Source organism: Nipponia nippon, unplaced genomic scaffold, assembly GCF_047370975.1.
Source record: "Nipponia nippon isolate SJK-2023a ecotype South Korea unplaced genomic scaffold, ASM4737097v1 scaffold_16, whole genome shotgun sequence".
Taxonomy (NCBI): domain Eukaryota; kingdom Metazoa; phylum Chordata; class Aves; order Pelecaniformes; family Threskiornithidae; genus Nipponia; species Nipponia nippon.
Genome location: NW_028262332.1, coordinates 4,126,355 through 4,140,837, shown reverse-complemented (window position 1 = coordinate 4,140,837; position 14,483 = coordinate 4,126,355). Strand labels below are relative to the sequence as shown.

Genomic DNA, 14,483 nt, shown 5'->3' with positions numbered 1-14,483 from the left:
TGGAAATCCAATGCCTGGTTGGCTCTTCTGCATTTTCTGAAAGAAATTTAAGAAGCAGAAGTTTTCATTCCCTGGGACCAGGACAGGAGAACGAGAGCTGATCAATGGAAAGAGCTGATAGGGGAGGAGTTGTCTCTTTGGGAAATGTTCTTTGAAGTCTAACAAGAAAAAAAAAAAAGGTCCCTAAAGAAATCAAACAGGGTTATTCTTTGTACCTATAGAATGGAGCAAGAGGGATAATCCTTCCTCTAACATTTTAAAAAAAAATTCTGTAACAGGATTATAATCGTATGATAGTATAGGGATGGCTACATTAATAGCAACCTGTAGTATGACCTCCTATTGCTTTCCAACACAAAATACTAATTTTAGATGAAAGGGAGTTTCGTTGGCCAAGATACAGTGAATGGACCAAAGAAGACAAAAAGAGCAGAGGGAGGAAGAAATAGAAATTCTTCACAAAAATTATTTTTTGATCTCTTCCCTTGAAAATAAGAGAGAGAGAGAAAGGAAAAGCCAAACCCTTTTGGCTGCCTTTTGGGCGCTTTGTTCTTTTCCTTTGTTAGATATCTCTTCTGAGCTGTTTTATTCTGTTGTATTCTGGAAAATTACTTTTGAAATGTCAAAACTTCAAGCCTCTTTTGTCAAGGCTTAAGCAGTTCCACTGAACTTTGAAGGAGACCCCAGCATGAGAGATATGATCTTTTGATGCTGCCTTAACTGATCTGGTTTTGATCAGCATTGGAGAAGGAAGTGGGGGGAAACACATGCATGCTAAAACCCAAACAAATCAATCCCCCGAAGTGCTGGTGGACCTCATGGAGCCGGGAGGTAGTTGTGTAGCCGTGTACTGATGTTCTTCATGGCATTGCAATGCTGATCTACCGCGTAGACTGGCTTGTAAAGCCAACAGCACTCAAGGGACGTATCCTACAATGGGGGTTCCTGGGAGCAGGAGGTGGTGGTGGGTGGAGAACAGCCATTTTGTTGTTGTATTCCCTTGTTTGGTTGATGGTTGCTTTACCCTGGGGCCTAAATGTCTTCATTTAAGGGGTATTTCACCAAACTTTTAAGTGGGAAGCTCAAAACTCGTGTCCAGGAGGACACCTGGGAGGGGACGGGATTAGCAGTAGAGGATAGCAGGGTGGACAGTCTCTCTGGGTGTCTTTGGAGAGTGTCTCTGCTGAGATCTACTCCGAAGGTCCACAGGCAGCAACTGTAGGTGTGCATCAAACTGTAGGCTGGGTGTGGGTGTAGGGCGATTCGGTGGGGCCTGAGGTCCTTGAGGCAGGTTTTCAGAGGGTGATTCGGAGCAGGGTCTACCCTCCACTGCCCTGGTGGTGTGAACCCCTTGGGTTCCTTGTCACCCTCCTTCCCTCCTTGATTTCCCTCCATTGAGAGACTGTATGTTGGTGAAAACAAACCTGGCTGATGTTCCTGGCAAGCTAAAGATGTTTGAAATGGCTCTTGCTTAGAAAATGTTTGTTCTTGGTAGTTTCTAAAAGGATTTGATACTCAACCTGCTCTTTCTGGCTTTTCAAGATGGTTTTGATAAATGTGCACTGTGACTTTTGAAAACTGTTTACCATGTGTAGATTCTTTGAAAATAAAGAGAAAAATTGTGTGAAAAGGCTTTGAAATCTTCAGAATTTTAGCTTTCAAAGTTTTTGTAAAACACCTTTTCCTGTTATTTTTTTTTGCAGGCAAGCTAGAAAGGGGTCAAGGTTGGGTTGTTTGTTTGTTTGTATATTCAGTGTGAGTGAAGGTGACGAGAGTGTCTGTGAACACCTCTTACCCAGCTGAGCTGCGACACACTCAGCTTCAAAGATGTGAGAAGTTTTCTTGTTGGAGTTGTCCCCTCCTTCCTCCTAGGAAGGAAGGAAAGTGTTTACAATTAACTAAAACCTTTCATTTCCCCAGGTTGTTTTTTTTTTTTCTTAGACTGAAGTAGAAGAGCCTCCATTTTAGACTGAATTTGAATTCAAGGATTTTGTATTCAAATATTTTCACTTCTGCTTTTTTTTTTTTTTTAAAAAAAACAACTTTTGATATTGATTTCTTAATCAGACTTACTAAAATCAAAATAAGTAATTCATCTTGAGAATGCCAGGACTTTTTTATTTAATTTACAGTTGCATTATATTTGGGAAGGTCTCTGTACAGAATATAGTAAAGCTTGATCAATTTGCAAATTATTTCAAGCTTCCCAAATTTGTGGTTTTACATGGACACCAAACTTCTGCTGAAAGAGAAGTTATTGGCTCCTGTCCAGGTGTCACATTTTGGTGTTGATTTTGGAGGTACTTCCATAAATAGATAGTTTTGGGGTTTTTATACTTGCAGCAGCAAACAAGGCTGGGTTATCCAAAGAAGATGAAAATTTGGCAGCAAGGCCATGAATGTGCTTCCTTCTCCTGGAGTTGTTCAGCACGTGGGGCTGGTGGGGAGCTCCAGAAGTCACCCCCCCATCGCCCTCCCCAACCATGGGGTCCCCTCTGTGTAGCAGCTCCTGGGCCAGGATGCTTTGCCAGCTCAAGTCACCTTTGTCTTTGTGAATACTAATTATATGACTATTTTACATTTGATTTGTTTCCGTTACTTTCAGGCTGGTTGTATTTTAACTAGAAGTGGGGTTCGTTAAGTAGGGATTTAATTGGGAGCTGGTGGTTTAGCTCTTCAGTCTTTGGGTGCAGAGGGAGTTGTCTGTAGCTGAGCTTCAAAATGTTCGTACTTGCCTCCCAAACCTCGTTCTTTATTAGGGAACTGCAAAAATAAGGAAAAAAGCAAGATTGACAGGTTAGTACATAGACACATACATATAAATAGTAAACACTCCCAATGGGTTCATGATGCGATGCATTTCTGTTTGGTAAAATAAACCAGCAATAGTTATCATTGGTATTTAAAGCTATCTTTAAATATTCATGGAAAAGAATGATAATTAGAAATGAAATCACGTGGCTGTAAGGTACTTCTTTGTGCTCAGCGTTTCGATGCTTTCCACTGGTGCCGAGGAGTTTACCTGGCAATATACTGCTGCTGTATGTCTGATGGAGATGTATCCTGGAGCCTTGGTGATGCAGGCTCCTGCCTTGCTGTGTCTCCAGAGCAGCTGGATCCTGGCTGTCTAATTTTCATTTGTTTGAACAGTCAGTAGCTTGGCAGCCTTCATTGGCTTTGAGTGTAGAGATGCGTCTGTGAATATGTTTGTAGTGTATAAACAGTGTAAGTGTAGAAGATTTGAGTTTATGTGAAATTAGGGCCCAGATTTGTATGGTGCTGAGATCTCAGGATGCCTGAAAATGGGGTTGCTCACTGGGATGCTTGACTTCGAGCTTTGCTTTTTTTATCCTCTGCATGGATAATGTGGCATGGGATGAGGTTTAGAAGGGCTCCTTCTGGCTAAAGCGTCAGTGATTCTCTTCAAAAGGAAATCAGGAGTTTGTTTTCAAGCAGGTTCATGTGGGGTGGTTGCTGCTATGGTTTTTTTTGTCCTACTTTTTTAATCGTTTGGCTTTTATTGAGCTAGGATCTTATGCAGTGCATAGAAAAATTATGTCCCAGTCTTTTACTAAGTGATACAAGCCCTAAAGTTTTATGAAAATACACCCTGGATCTGTAGACTTGCTGTCCTTGGGTGATTGCTAAGAAGGATTTGAATCTTCAGATAGTGGTTGCAAATTTTGCTCATGTTTGCAAGTCCTAGTGCTTAGTGGAAGGATGGCTGTGGGTTCCTGGGCTACCTGGCAGTCCCCCTTGCCTGCTCCTCTTTGAAGGTTTCTTCTCCCCTGTTTTCAGAGGCTTTTACCCTGGTAACTTTTGCAAAACACCACTTAATGGCAGAGGTTTTTTGGCTCCCCTCTGATCTGTGCAGCACTATTATGGAGGCAGTCTTATAATCAATGTAATTGAAGATCAGAGTTAATGAGGACCTCTGTGCCTGCAAAATCCCCCAAGCGATACTGGGCCTCAGATGTTAGATAAAGAAATGATTGGGCTGAACTGAAAATCTATTTGGCTAATTAGATGATGCATATTCCCAGATGCCAGTGGGGAAAAATACATTTCGCAAAATAAAGAAACATAAAATTTTGTAAGAAAAGATTTTTGGCAGGAATTCTCTTCTAACTCTCAGGAGGGAGAGGGTTAGGGAGTGTCTCTGATACAAGATCACTCATATGAGGAGAAGCGTGTTGGGCTGATTCACTCACCTTCAACTAAAGAAATGAAGTGGGAACAGCCCATGTTGCCACTGCCCATCCGTGTCCTGAGCCTGGCATCCAGGTGTCTTGCGGACACCACCTGCATGAGCTGGGGAAGCGATGCTCCGATCTGACGGATCAGAATAATTGCATTTGTCCATATTTCTGCAGCGACCTGGGAATCGAATCCAGTATCTTGTGATGCTGAGTAGGGGTAGGGGAGTGTTGGTAGAGGAGTGTCCCAGCTGGTGGACCATTCGTTGGGGCACATTCATATGGAGAGGAATGGTCAAATGAAGTTCTTTGGGTCTGAGTGTTGGTGAACTTGGTATTATTTTGCTGATCTTGACATCAAAGCAGCTCCTGAAGAGTAGAGCATTCTGATATTGGGTCAAAACGCACCTTTTTTTGTGGAGGTTTTTTTGGTTGTTTTTTTGGTTGGTTGGTTGGTTGTTGTTTTTTTAATTTTTACACTCACTTAATGCACTTTTTCCCACCCTCCAGGCAGCAGCTTCGTTGTGAGTGAGGGGAGCTACTTGGACATCTCCGACTGGCTTAATCCAGCCAAGCTGTCCCTGTACTATCAGATCAATGCCACATCCCCCTGGGTGAGAGACCTCTGTGGACAGAGGACCACTGATGCCTGTGAACAACTGTGTGACCAAGAGACAGGTAAGGGAGGCCAGGGAAGAGTGAAGACCTTGCAAAGCTTGGAGATGCGAGGGAGAAGGTTTGTCTCTGGGTACTTTGATGCCTGCTTAGTTCACCTCTGTGTTAGCCTAGTGTTAGGCATGGAGGACCAAGTGATACCAGCAGGGTCACACGGTGGTGACCCCCATCAGCAAAGTGTAAAGAAGATGAGCACAAGGATGGGGATTCAAAATGGTGAATGGAGTCTGCAGTGAGCCAGGAACCCAGAAAACAGCAAACGTGCAACTAGTGAATGAAGGCAGTATGTCTGCATGGGTGGGGAATAAGTATGTGACCCCAGCCAACAGCTGGCCCTTAGGAGATGGCATCTCCTCAGCTGGTGCAGGTGACAGGACCTTGCACAGGAAGGTGGCCTGGGGACTGTGCTGGGTTTTCGTAACATGGGGTATGCTGTGCCCTCTGCAGTGGTGAGCATTGCTCCTGCTGCCCAGTGCCTCACCTCGGGTGGGACGCCTTCTTGGTGGTGTGGAAAGAAGTGCCCATGTTGCTCCTGGCATGCTCTGCATCTAAAGAGCATGCAAACCCCCCTGTCTCCTTGCAGAGAAGTACCAGTCCCAGGTTAGCCCCGGCTCTCCGCATGAGCCACTTCCCACCTCTCTAAAGGAGGGAAAATGAGAAGATGGGAGTTTCTCTGCTACCTATGTTTGTGTGTGAGACTTGTGGCTGCGACAAGAGATGTTGGTTTCTGGTTTTGCCAGGGGCTCTGAAGAGAGATGGCTCACAGAGGAGAAGGCTTTTTCTAAGCCTCCTACTGTCATGAACTGTGCCATTAATACACGGCATCTTGAGAGGAAGAAACCTTCCTGGGTCGTGAACACACTGTGGGCTGGCGAGGGTGACCCTGTTCTCGTCCCTCCCTGCTCCGCTGAGGTGCAAATACTGAACTTGGTCTCAAAAATCCATTTTCCTGGTCAAGACAATGTTCTTTTTCAGTACTCCTGTTCCTCAAGGCTTGTCTGCACAGAGGCACTGGCAGGCATCGCTGCAGTGGGATAATTACGCTGGATGAATTCCCCATGTAGATGAGCCCTGGGCATCACCCACAGTCCCAAGGAGGGCTGGGACATGGCAGCAGCCACCCTGACAGATGGAGATGATGGTACAGGAGGAGGCTCTTCTCATCCAGATGCCACAGAGCAGAAGGATCATTTCAGGCATCGGTGGAATGCAGCCACCTCTGCAGGAGAGACAGGATGCATTCAGCTCTCCTGTGGTTCAGGGGAGGAGGAGAGGAAAAAAAAACTGTGTCCAGCAGAAATCACGGACAGACTGTGTGGAGCCAGATTGTGACTTCCCTGTTGGAAGAGCCCCGTGGCTCTGCTCACCAGCTCCATGCCCTCCTTGGCACCAAGCAGGGCGGGTTTAATCCTTGCATGGCCTCCACTGCGAGGAGCGGCTGTTTTTCTGAGCTGGCCCAGCTGCTTCTCCCCCTGCATCTCCAGCTCTCCAGAGCAGCTTGTCACTCCCGCTGGATGCCCCACGCTTGAGCAGGATGTGTCACATTGTGTTTGCAGAGAAGGGAGCGATGCTTGTTAGCCCAGGAGGTGCTCTGCTCCGGCACCGTGCTGAATCCTAACCTTGCCAGCTGCTCTGCAGCTTCTGTCCCTGCTTCCCAACCTCCCTGCTGTATCCATGATGGGAGGTGAGGGCAGAGCAGCCTTGACCTGTACCTTCAGGTTCCTCACCCAAAAATCTGTTGATTGGATTCTTTCCCCTCTCTCCAGCCTGGGAGTTTGCACACGGATAAAGCAAAAGCTTTCTCCAGTCTATGCCAGCTGGATCCATAGAGGTAGAGCAGGACTGGAGGGTGGGCCTGCTGATTTTCAGACCCTAAATCTAGGACCCCCTTAAGAGGTCCAAACTTCACAAGAGCTGAGCAACCACCCACTGAAAATTAAGCCTTTGGAAGTACCTATTTGACACCCTATCCCAGGACATAGCCCCAGGCACCACTTATATTCGTCGCCGTTGACCAGCTGGTGAGAAGTTTCCATGCCAGGCTGGGAGAAAATCGTAACTCCATGATGCCCTGCATGTATTTTTAGATTTATTTTTATTAATGTCATTCTATTTTTAAGGGTGATTTATTTTTATCACCATGAGAGAGGCAGGCCTGTGGTTTTACTCTGGGACATAAATTCTGCCTAGATTTCAACCTTTTCAGGTCATGGATTTTATCACCCCTGTGAGTGTCCCAAGTGATGGGTGCTGGGGGTCTCCCCTGCCTTCTGTCTTCTTGGGCTGGGCAAAGGGTCCATGAGGAGGATGGACTGAGGTTTGTCTTGTCTGGAGCATGAAAGCCTTGAAGGTTTCCCCTGTGAAGAGCAGCAGAGACAGCTTTGAGGTCCTCCAGCACATTTATAGCTAATCTGACTTCAGCCTTACCCTTGGAGCCACTCTCTGTGGCAGCGTGGATACAGCCTTGTCCCAAAGCATTCTTGCCCCTAGGTGTAGGCAGACCTCTGTGGGCAGGACCCATCCTCAGTGGCAGTGCCATGGGCTCCAGGCACACGTTTGGACAGAGGCTCCCGGGTCACGTATGCTCTGTCTGGTGAGACTCGAGCTCTTACCCCTTCCCAGCACTGTAGACCTCTTTTGGGCTGGAATTTTATATAAGATCTGTCTGTACAATGTGCTGACTCATGACTCCAGCCACCAAGTACTACTTCAGTATGAATAATAATCTGCACTGAAAATGGAGGCTCTGAAACACTAGGAAATGCCAAAATATATTTTGCTTGCCTGACCTTAATTTGCCTTCCCTTGTGTCTTTGGTGTGTGACTCACTCTTTAATTAAATGATTGCTGCCCCCTGACAAATTTCAAACCTTCATTGCAAAACACCAGCTCATCAGAGCTTTTCAGAGGGAGCACCAACATCTGCATATGAGCAAAATATCATCTTTCTTCTTCCCCTCTGCCTTGGAAATGGCCAAGCTGGTTGGTCTGACGTGACTGCAAATACATAAATAAATGGATGCTGCTGAGGGTCTTCCCCCTGCAGACATTACACAGTGGCCATGCCCCCGCTGCCACATCGGATGGGACAGGTACCTCTCTGGGGTCAGGATGCGGTCCTCGGCTGAAGAGGTGCAGCCAAAACATTCCATCCTTTTGGCAGGTGCTGACTGTGCTTCTTGAAGGAAGAACAGGAAAGGTTTCTCATCTTCTGGGACTTGAATTCAACTCTCCTTGCTCTCTGTAATTTGGACAGATGTGGAGTATATTACCAGTGCCGCCACTCCTACCACATGCTGGGATACCTCTGTGTAAAATCCAGAAGCGCTGCTTTTTCCCTAGCCTCCTTTACCAGCACCGGTAACATTTATGAGAGTCTCCGTTTTCGGCAGCATATGCAAATCCTGATTTGTGAGCACAATTACCTGCTTTGTATGCACAAAACTGATTCACTTGCACATTCTGTGGGCATCGCTTAAGAGACCTGCTGGAGAATCGGTCCCTTAGGGCCAAATGCTGGAAAAAACAGCCTCTGATTTTGTGCTGTCAGACTTGCCAGAGCAGTGGCATAAATGAGATGGATAGCTACCTTGATTAGCAGGTGCAAATGCGTTGAATTTTTTTTTCCTCATCTATAAATTGGGCACTTCTCCATCGGAATTCTCTCCTTTGCATCCACAATTGATGGCACCCCCCAAAGCAGTAGGTACATGTTTGTAAGGACTTAATGAGATGTGGTAGCGAAAGGTCTTTTCTGGAAATTGGCAGGAGGAAAAAAAAGGGTTTCCATCATCTTCCAAATGGGCTAGTTTGTCACCAGAGCCGCAGATGGTGCTCCTGTCCGGGTAGGACAGGGGTCTTGCAGGCAGGAGACAGATGAAAGTCATTTTTAAACAGAGCCATTTTTTAAAGGCAACCTGTTAAGGGGATTTGGAGGTTGCAGAGCTGAGCATGTAAATCAGGAGATGACCAGCCTTGGGGAGGGTGTATTTGTGTTTATGAAAACAACCATTTTCTTCTATAGTTCAATTTAATATCATGCAGCTTTTGTGCACATCAAGTAATATTTGTTTGTTCTTGTGCACTTCTGCTATTTTCGCTGTTGGAGGATCCTAGTGTCTTTATTGACTTAGACTTTTATAAGATGAGGTTCTGTCTCTCTAAGGTATGTAGTTTAATAACTTGGTCAAAAACCATGTAATATACGATTTCTTTTCATGTGGTGGCACAGCTTGCCTCGTGCACCAAGCAGGGCAGGAGGCAGTTAACTCCCAAGCTAATTTAGCTTTGGGCTGAAGTGTTATACATAAACAGCAATCAAAATGCATGCCTGCGAGGGGGCTGAGTTAAGGTTATCTGTGCTGTCTTTACACTCTCATTTTCTGCCATTAGAGTGTTTAATCCTGCAGCTGCTAATGTTCTTGTAATGGCATTTCTGTGCTTGTCTAAAGACCACGGAGAGGAGGGAAGAGGAATGAGTTTTGCTGTACGGAGCTGCTCCTGGGCCCATCTCCCCGGCTTGACTTGTCCTACCAGTCCTACCAGCACCTACCAGTGCTGCAGGAGGTAGCTTCTCACCCTGCCATGGTCAGCTCTGGGACAGTGGTAACCGCAGAAGATGACAGCCATGGCACTGTGGACCACCCTTTGTCCACCCTTGGGACCTCTCACTGCTTCCTTGCGTCAGCCACACGTGCACCCAGGGAGAGCTTCCTCGGCAGCTGAGCAGATGATGAGAATAAAATCCGTGCGGAGCATAAACCCAGATGCAATCCTTGGAAGTTAAGCTTGTGCTTAAGTGCTGTGATGGATCTGGGTGAAGAGGGTGACTTGCAGTGAGGGGAGAGGAGGGATAACTGTCAAATTAACTCCAGGTTTTCCCTCCGTATTCTGTGCCAGGTCAGCTGGGCGGGAGCCACCTTCCCTGTCTCATTCCTTGAGAGCTAAACTGCTGTTACTGAAATTGCATTTCTTGTCAGGATGAAGCAGAGACCCAGGTTTGGAAAGTGCCATCCCCAAAGGTCAGGAACAGCAGATAGCAAGGGCAAGAAGAGAAGCTTTTCAGAGAGCTTTACCAGGAGCCGGTGCTGCTGCTGCAGTTGCTGGAGGAGTTGCGGCCTCAGCCAGGGGCCAGCCTGACTTCAGGAGCAGCTCTCTGAAGACGCTTCACTTGTTCATTGAAGTTGGGAATTTAATGAACTATTAAGACCCTTGTTCATCCTTACCTGTGTTTAATTTTCTCCAAACCTCTTTCTCAAGAGGCCCTTGCTCTGCCGTCTCACAGGAGCACAGCAAACGCTTTAAGGAGGGGTTTTGTTGCAGGGTTTTGTAACTTTCCTCTCATCCGTACCTCTATCGATGGGAAACCCTGGAGCCAACCCTTGTGCAAACGTGTGTCTTGCCCTGTCCTTGGTGAGCTCACCCTTGTCATCGCACCGCTGGGAGCCGCTTCTCCCAGGGGAGCTGCACTGGGATGCTGTGCTTGCACCCCCAGGAGCCAGTTTGAGGCCAGCACGGGGAGTGCTGCTAGCAAACAGTTTGGTGATTTGTTGTTTTTATTTAGGCTAGACTGCAGGCAGAGAAACTCCCATCTGCGGGAGGACTTGGTGGCTGAGATCTCTCGTGCCGTTCCCAGGGTTTGCATTTCCCTGGTAGAGTCATCATCCCTCGGCAGGAGGGCTGGCAGCAAGGAGTGGTGTTGCTGTGGGGGGCCTGTGGCAGCTCCCTGTGGGTTATCACAGCTCTAGGGTGGGGTGCTGGCCAGATCTGCCTGCACAGGGATTGCTGCAGGCATGGAGATGAGCCAAGGCAGCGAGCATCGCATGTGGTTTGGAGACAGCAGTGGGGACCGTCAGGCCATGCCATGACCTGGAGGGAACCCTGCAGCCTCCTCTTGCACCAAGGGTCCAGGGTGCTCCGCAATGGTGAGGAGGCTCTCTGCCTGTGAGAGATGCCTGTGGGGCCAGAGCACCTGCTTCAGATGGCTGAAGGACATGGGGTTTGAATCGCCCTTGTCAAACTTTCTGCAGATGGTGGATGAAGAGGTGGTTTCTTCTCCAGGAGCTCAGAAACCTTTCACAAAGGATAAATCGATGCAAGCCTTCCTCCAATGCGGACAAGAGTCTAAGGCCTCAACAGCTTCATTACGGGAGGTTTGTGGCTGTGGCTGTTGGAGGGATGGGATGACTTGTGTTGATCTGTGGCTGGTGGCTTGTGCCACACAGCTGATGCTCAGGGCTGCTGCTGCTGGTCCTGGGCATTGCCACCACCTTGGAAGGGACATGCTGGGGGACAGCAGAGCTGGCAGCAGCACAGGGTGTCCTGCATGGTGGCAGGAGGCAGCCCATGAGCGCAGTGGCTCCTGCTGTGGGCAGTGGTGATAAGGGGACATGGCCCTCACCGAGCACTGAGCTGGTGGCTGGGACAGCAGCGCCTGGGCAGGAGATGCTGTTTGCAGCTGCCTTTGCTCATGGCGAGGGGATTCAGGCCATGCAGCTCAAACTGCTGATGGGGGTGAAGGCTTTGCATCCCGGCAGCAGGGAAGGAGGGGGAACCCTCCAGTCCTCCTGCCTCGGAGCAGGCTGGTAACCCTGGAGATAGCTCTGTGCTCACCCAGAAGAGAGGAGCTTTGTGCTGCGGCCCCACAGCGAACACTGGTGCAGTCAGGGCTGGCAGGGCAGGCAGCCGCTGTGCTCAACAGCCGCCTCTGTTTGCCGAAAAATGCTCAGCTTCGGCTAGCCGCCCGGCGCCCAGCTCCCTCTGCAGACCCTTTCTCCTCCTGTGCCATGGTGGGTGGAAGGAGGAGAAGCAAGAGATGCTGTTGGAGGGACAGCTGTGCTGGAGCTCGCCCCACTGCTAGGATGCCCGCTGGGATGGTGACTCTGTGGGGAGGACGACCCAGCTGGGCTGTGGAGCTGAGGGTGGCTGGGGAAGTGGTGCTACAGCTCCCTGGCTCGCTGGCACTGAGGGTGCTTTGCTGGGGCAGCCATGTCCCCAGAGGGGAGCGTCCACCCTTGAGTGCTGACCTGAAACGCCGGGTACCGGTTGTGCATTACTCAAGGTGGGAGAGGCAGCCATGAAGCAGGTGTGGGTGTGCACGTGCAATGCTCACGCAGGTCGAAAGGTGTGTGTTTGTAGCCCTGCAGCCTCCAGGAACAAACTGCCACCCCAGCTGGGGCTGGGACTTTTCCCCAGGGCTGTGTTTTCGCGGCAGGGGCATGGCCCCAGGACAGCAGGGCACCCCTCCAGGATGAAGGCAAATGCCAGGGGTGGAGGTGCTGCTGGTGGAGAAGGGAATTGTGGACACCGGCAGTGCCAGGAAAGGGTTGACGAGCCACAGATTTGCTCCGCCACTGCCAAAGCCCCTCTGGCTCCTTGAATAAAAATGCCAATGACAGCAAAGAGCAGCTTACCTGGGAGCACAGGGCCTTCGGGAGCTTCTGCTTTGTGCTGTGCGCTGGGTGGGTGGATTAGGGGGATCTTGCAGCATTATCACTGTGGATCGCCCCTCTCCCTAACGAGGCTAACAGGATTACCCTGGCACGCTGGTGGTTTGTGCCACAGCCCTGCTCTGCTGCTCCCTGGGCAGAGCGTGAGGATGGCCGGGGGGGGTGCAGATGTAGCACAAGACCCCATTTCCCCTTTCAGGAGGAGGAGTAGCACGGTGCGGTGGGCAAAATGGAAGAACAGTTCTGCAACTTCCAGCTTAGGTATTAAAAAAAAAAAGAGAGCTAAAGCCTCCAGCTGTGCTGGTTGAGATGCAGCAGGGTACGGAGGGCTGTTTTCCTCCATGTACTTGGCTTGCACCATGCCTGTGCCACTGGAGGTGGTGAGCTCAGATGTGGCTTGCGTTAGATTCGTTTCCTTTAGGCATGAGCGAGCCTCAGCGTGGGCCAACCCCGAGCCAAAAGCCACGGATGCTAATGATGGCTGCAGACTGCTCCTGCCCTGCCCTTCTGCAGCTCCAGCGCTAAAGCTGGCATGAAGCATGGGCAACGCAAGAAGCCCTTTGCTCAGAAATACACAGAGGAAGCTCACGTCTGCATGTGGAAACCAGATCTATGTGTCTTTAGGTTGCTCTGTTCCTTCAGGTCAGGCTCCAGCTCCTTCTCACTTCCCAGCTGAGGGCAGGAGCGATGCCTGCAACGTCGTGGGGCCAAAGGGAGCTCGAGCTACATGCCCACTTCTCCAGGTGCCACAGGCTGGGCTCCCTGCTCCTGCCTGCATAGCCACCTATTGCCTTGCTGCGCGTGGCTCTGTGTGGCACTTTGGACTGAGCTGCCAGTAGTCTCTTCCACCAGCCTCCATAGGGATGAAGGCACAGCAGGAGGGAGGTTGCAGGTGAGACGTGCCTGTGGTGTTTGGGGATGTGTCCTGCTGCTTCAGACAGAGGTTCGGGTTCATGCTCCCTGACCAGAAACCAGCGTGGAGACTCCACGTCACCTGTAATTAGTCATGGCAGCATGGTCTTTGATGAGATTTTGTGTAAGTGGGGAGAGGGGAGCAGGGGAGGATGGAGAGCAGTGCTGTGGGTGCTGCTGTGTTCCCATGACCTCAGCTCTCCCCTCACCCTTCTACCTAGCTGCACGTGTTGCATGAATAACATGTTTTCCAAGTCTCTTGCTAGAGCTGCGGTGTTGCATTTCCCAGTTTAGGCACCTTGTCTCTGCAACGGCATAGGTTTTCCCTCCTCTCCCAGTGTTTTGTTAAATAACACACTGGAAATGTAACATGGGACCTCTAGAGCTGAGTGAGCAGCGATCCTTCCTTTTGCTATAACAGTTCAAAATTTGTTGTGGATTATCCAATGTGATTTGTGGGTTATGAATCTGAAAGAAGAGGAATGGCCACACATACCTGTGTTTTTACCATGGGCAGGATGTGGGTTGGTAGCTGTGGAAATAGGATGCTTGTCACAGCAGTTTGTAGATCCTGATTCATTTGGCCTCCCGCAGCAGCCGAACGCTGCGCAGAGGCGTGTGCAGGACCTGTGGAAATTGCATCCGGCTTCAGGTGCGGTTATTTGTCAAACTTGGTTATTTTGGTCGACTCTGGCTTTAAGCTCAGGTTGAATCCTAACTTAGCACAAGCGATGCCAAGCGGGTAACTTCACTTGTCTCAGAAGCATGCGGGATTTAGTAGCTCTGAACGAGGGCATTGTTTTGGCTTTTGATGGTTGGGGGTTTTTTAATGGCATGTTGAAATCTGCTCTTTAGAAAATGCACTTACCCTAATTAGGAGTTAGAGGTACAGGAACCCCTATTCCTGCTACTCCGGGGACTTTACCGAGTATTTGTCTGTCTGTGGGGATTAGCCTGGCCAGCTCAGCATCCTCCCTGGCTCAGCATCACGCCTGGGAAGGATGGGGACAGACATAAAATAAAGGAGTAGTGCAGGGGACCAAAGAAGGAGGGTGGATGCTGATGGGGAGAGAGCAAAAGCTCATGAAAACCTGTAGGAGCACAGCAGGTTCTGCTGAGGTTATTTGGAAACCCCACTAATTGCCTGTTCATGGTTCTAGATACAGAAATAGATCCTAAACCATCTGGCCCACGGAGATGGAGTCCCCGCTCCTCCAGCAGACTGCAATGCTCAGCCGATCCCATGCTGGGA

The 14,483-nt window shown here is 49.2% G+C and overlaps 1 protein-coding gene across 5 annotated transcripts in view; it reads left to right on the top strand.

The window, feature by feature from the left end:
* Positions 1-14,483, top strand: part of ASTN2 (astrotactin 2) — a 358,876-nt gene that overhangs the window by 140,679 nt on the left and 203,714 nt on the right. For all 5 annotated transcript variants that reach the window (XR_015703622.1, XM_087752526.1, XM_087752527.1 and 2 more), the window contains exon 7: positions 4,707-4,874. Coding sequence is in view for 4 of the 5 variants with exons in the window: in XM_087752526.1 (XP_087608652.1) it covers positions 4,707-4,874 (168 nt within the window). In the remaining variant the exon portion in view is untranslated. The remainder of the gene's footprint in view (positions 1-4,706; positions 4,875-14,483) is intronic.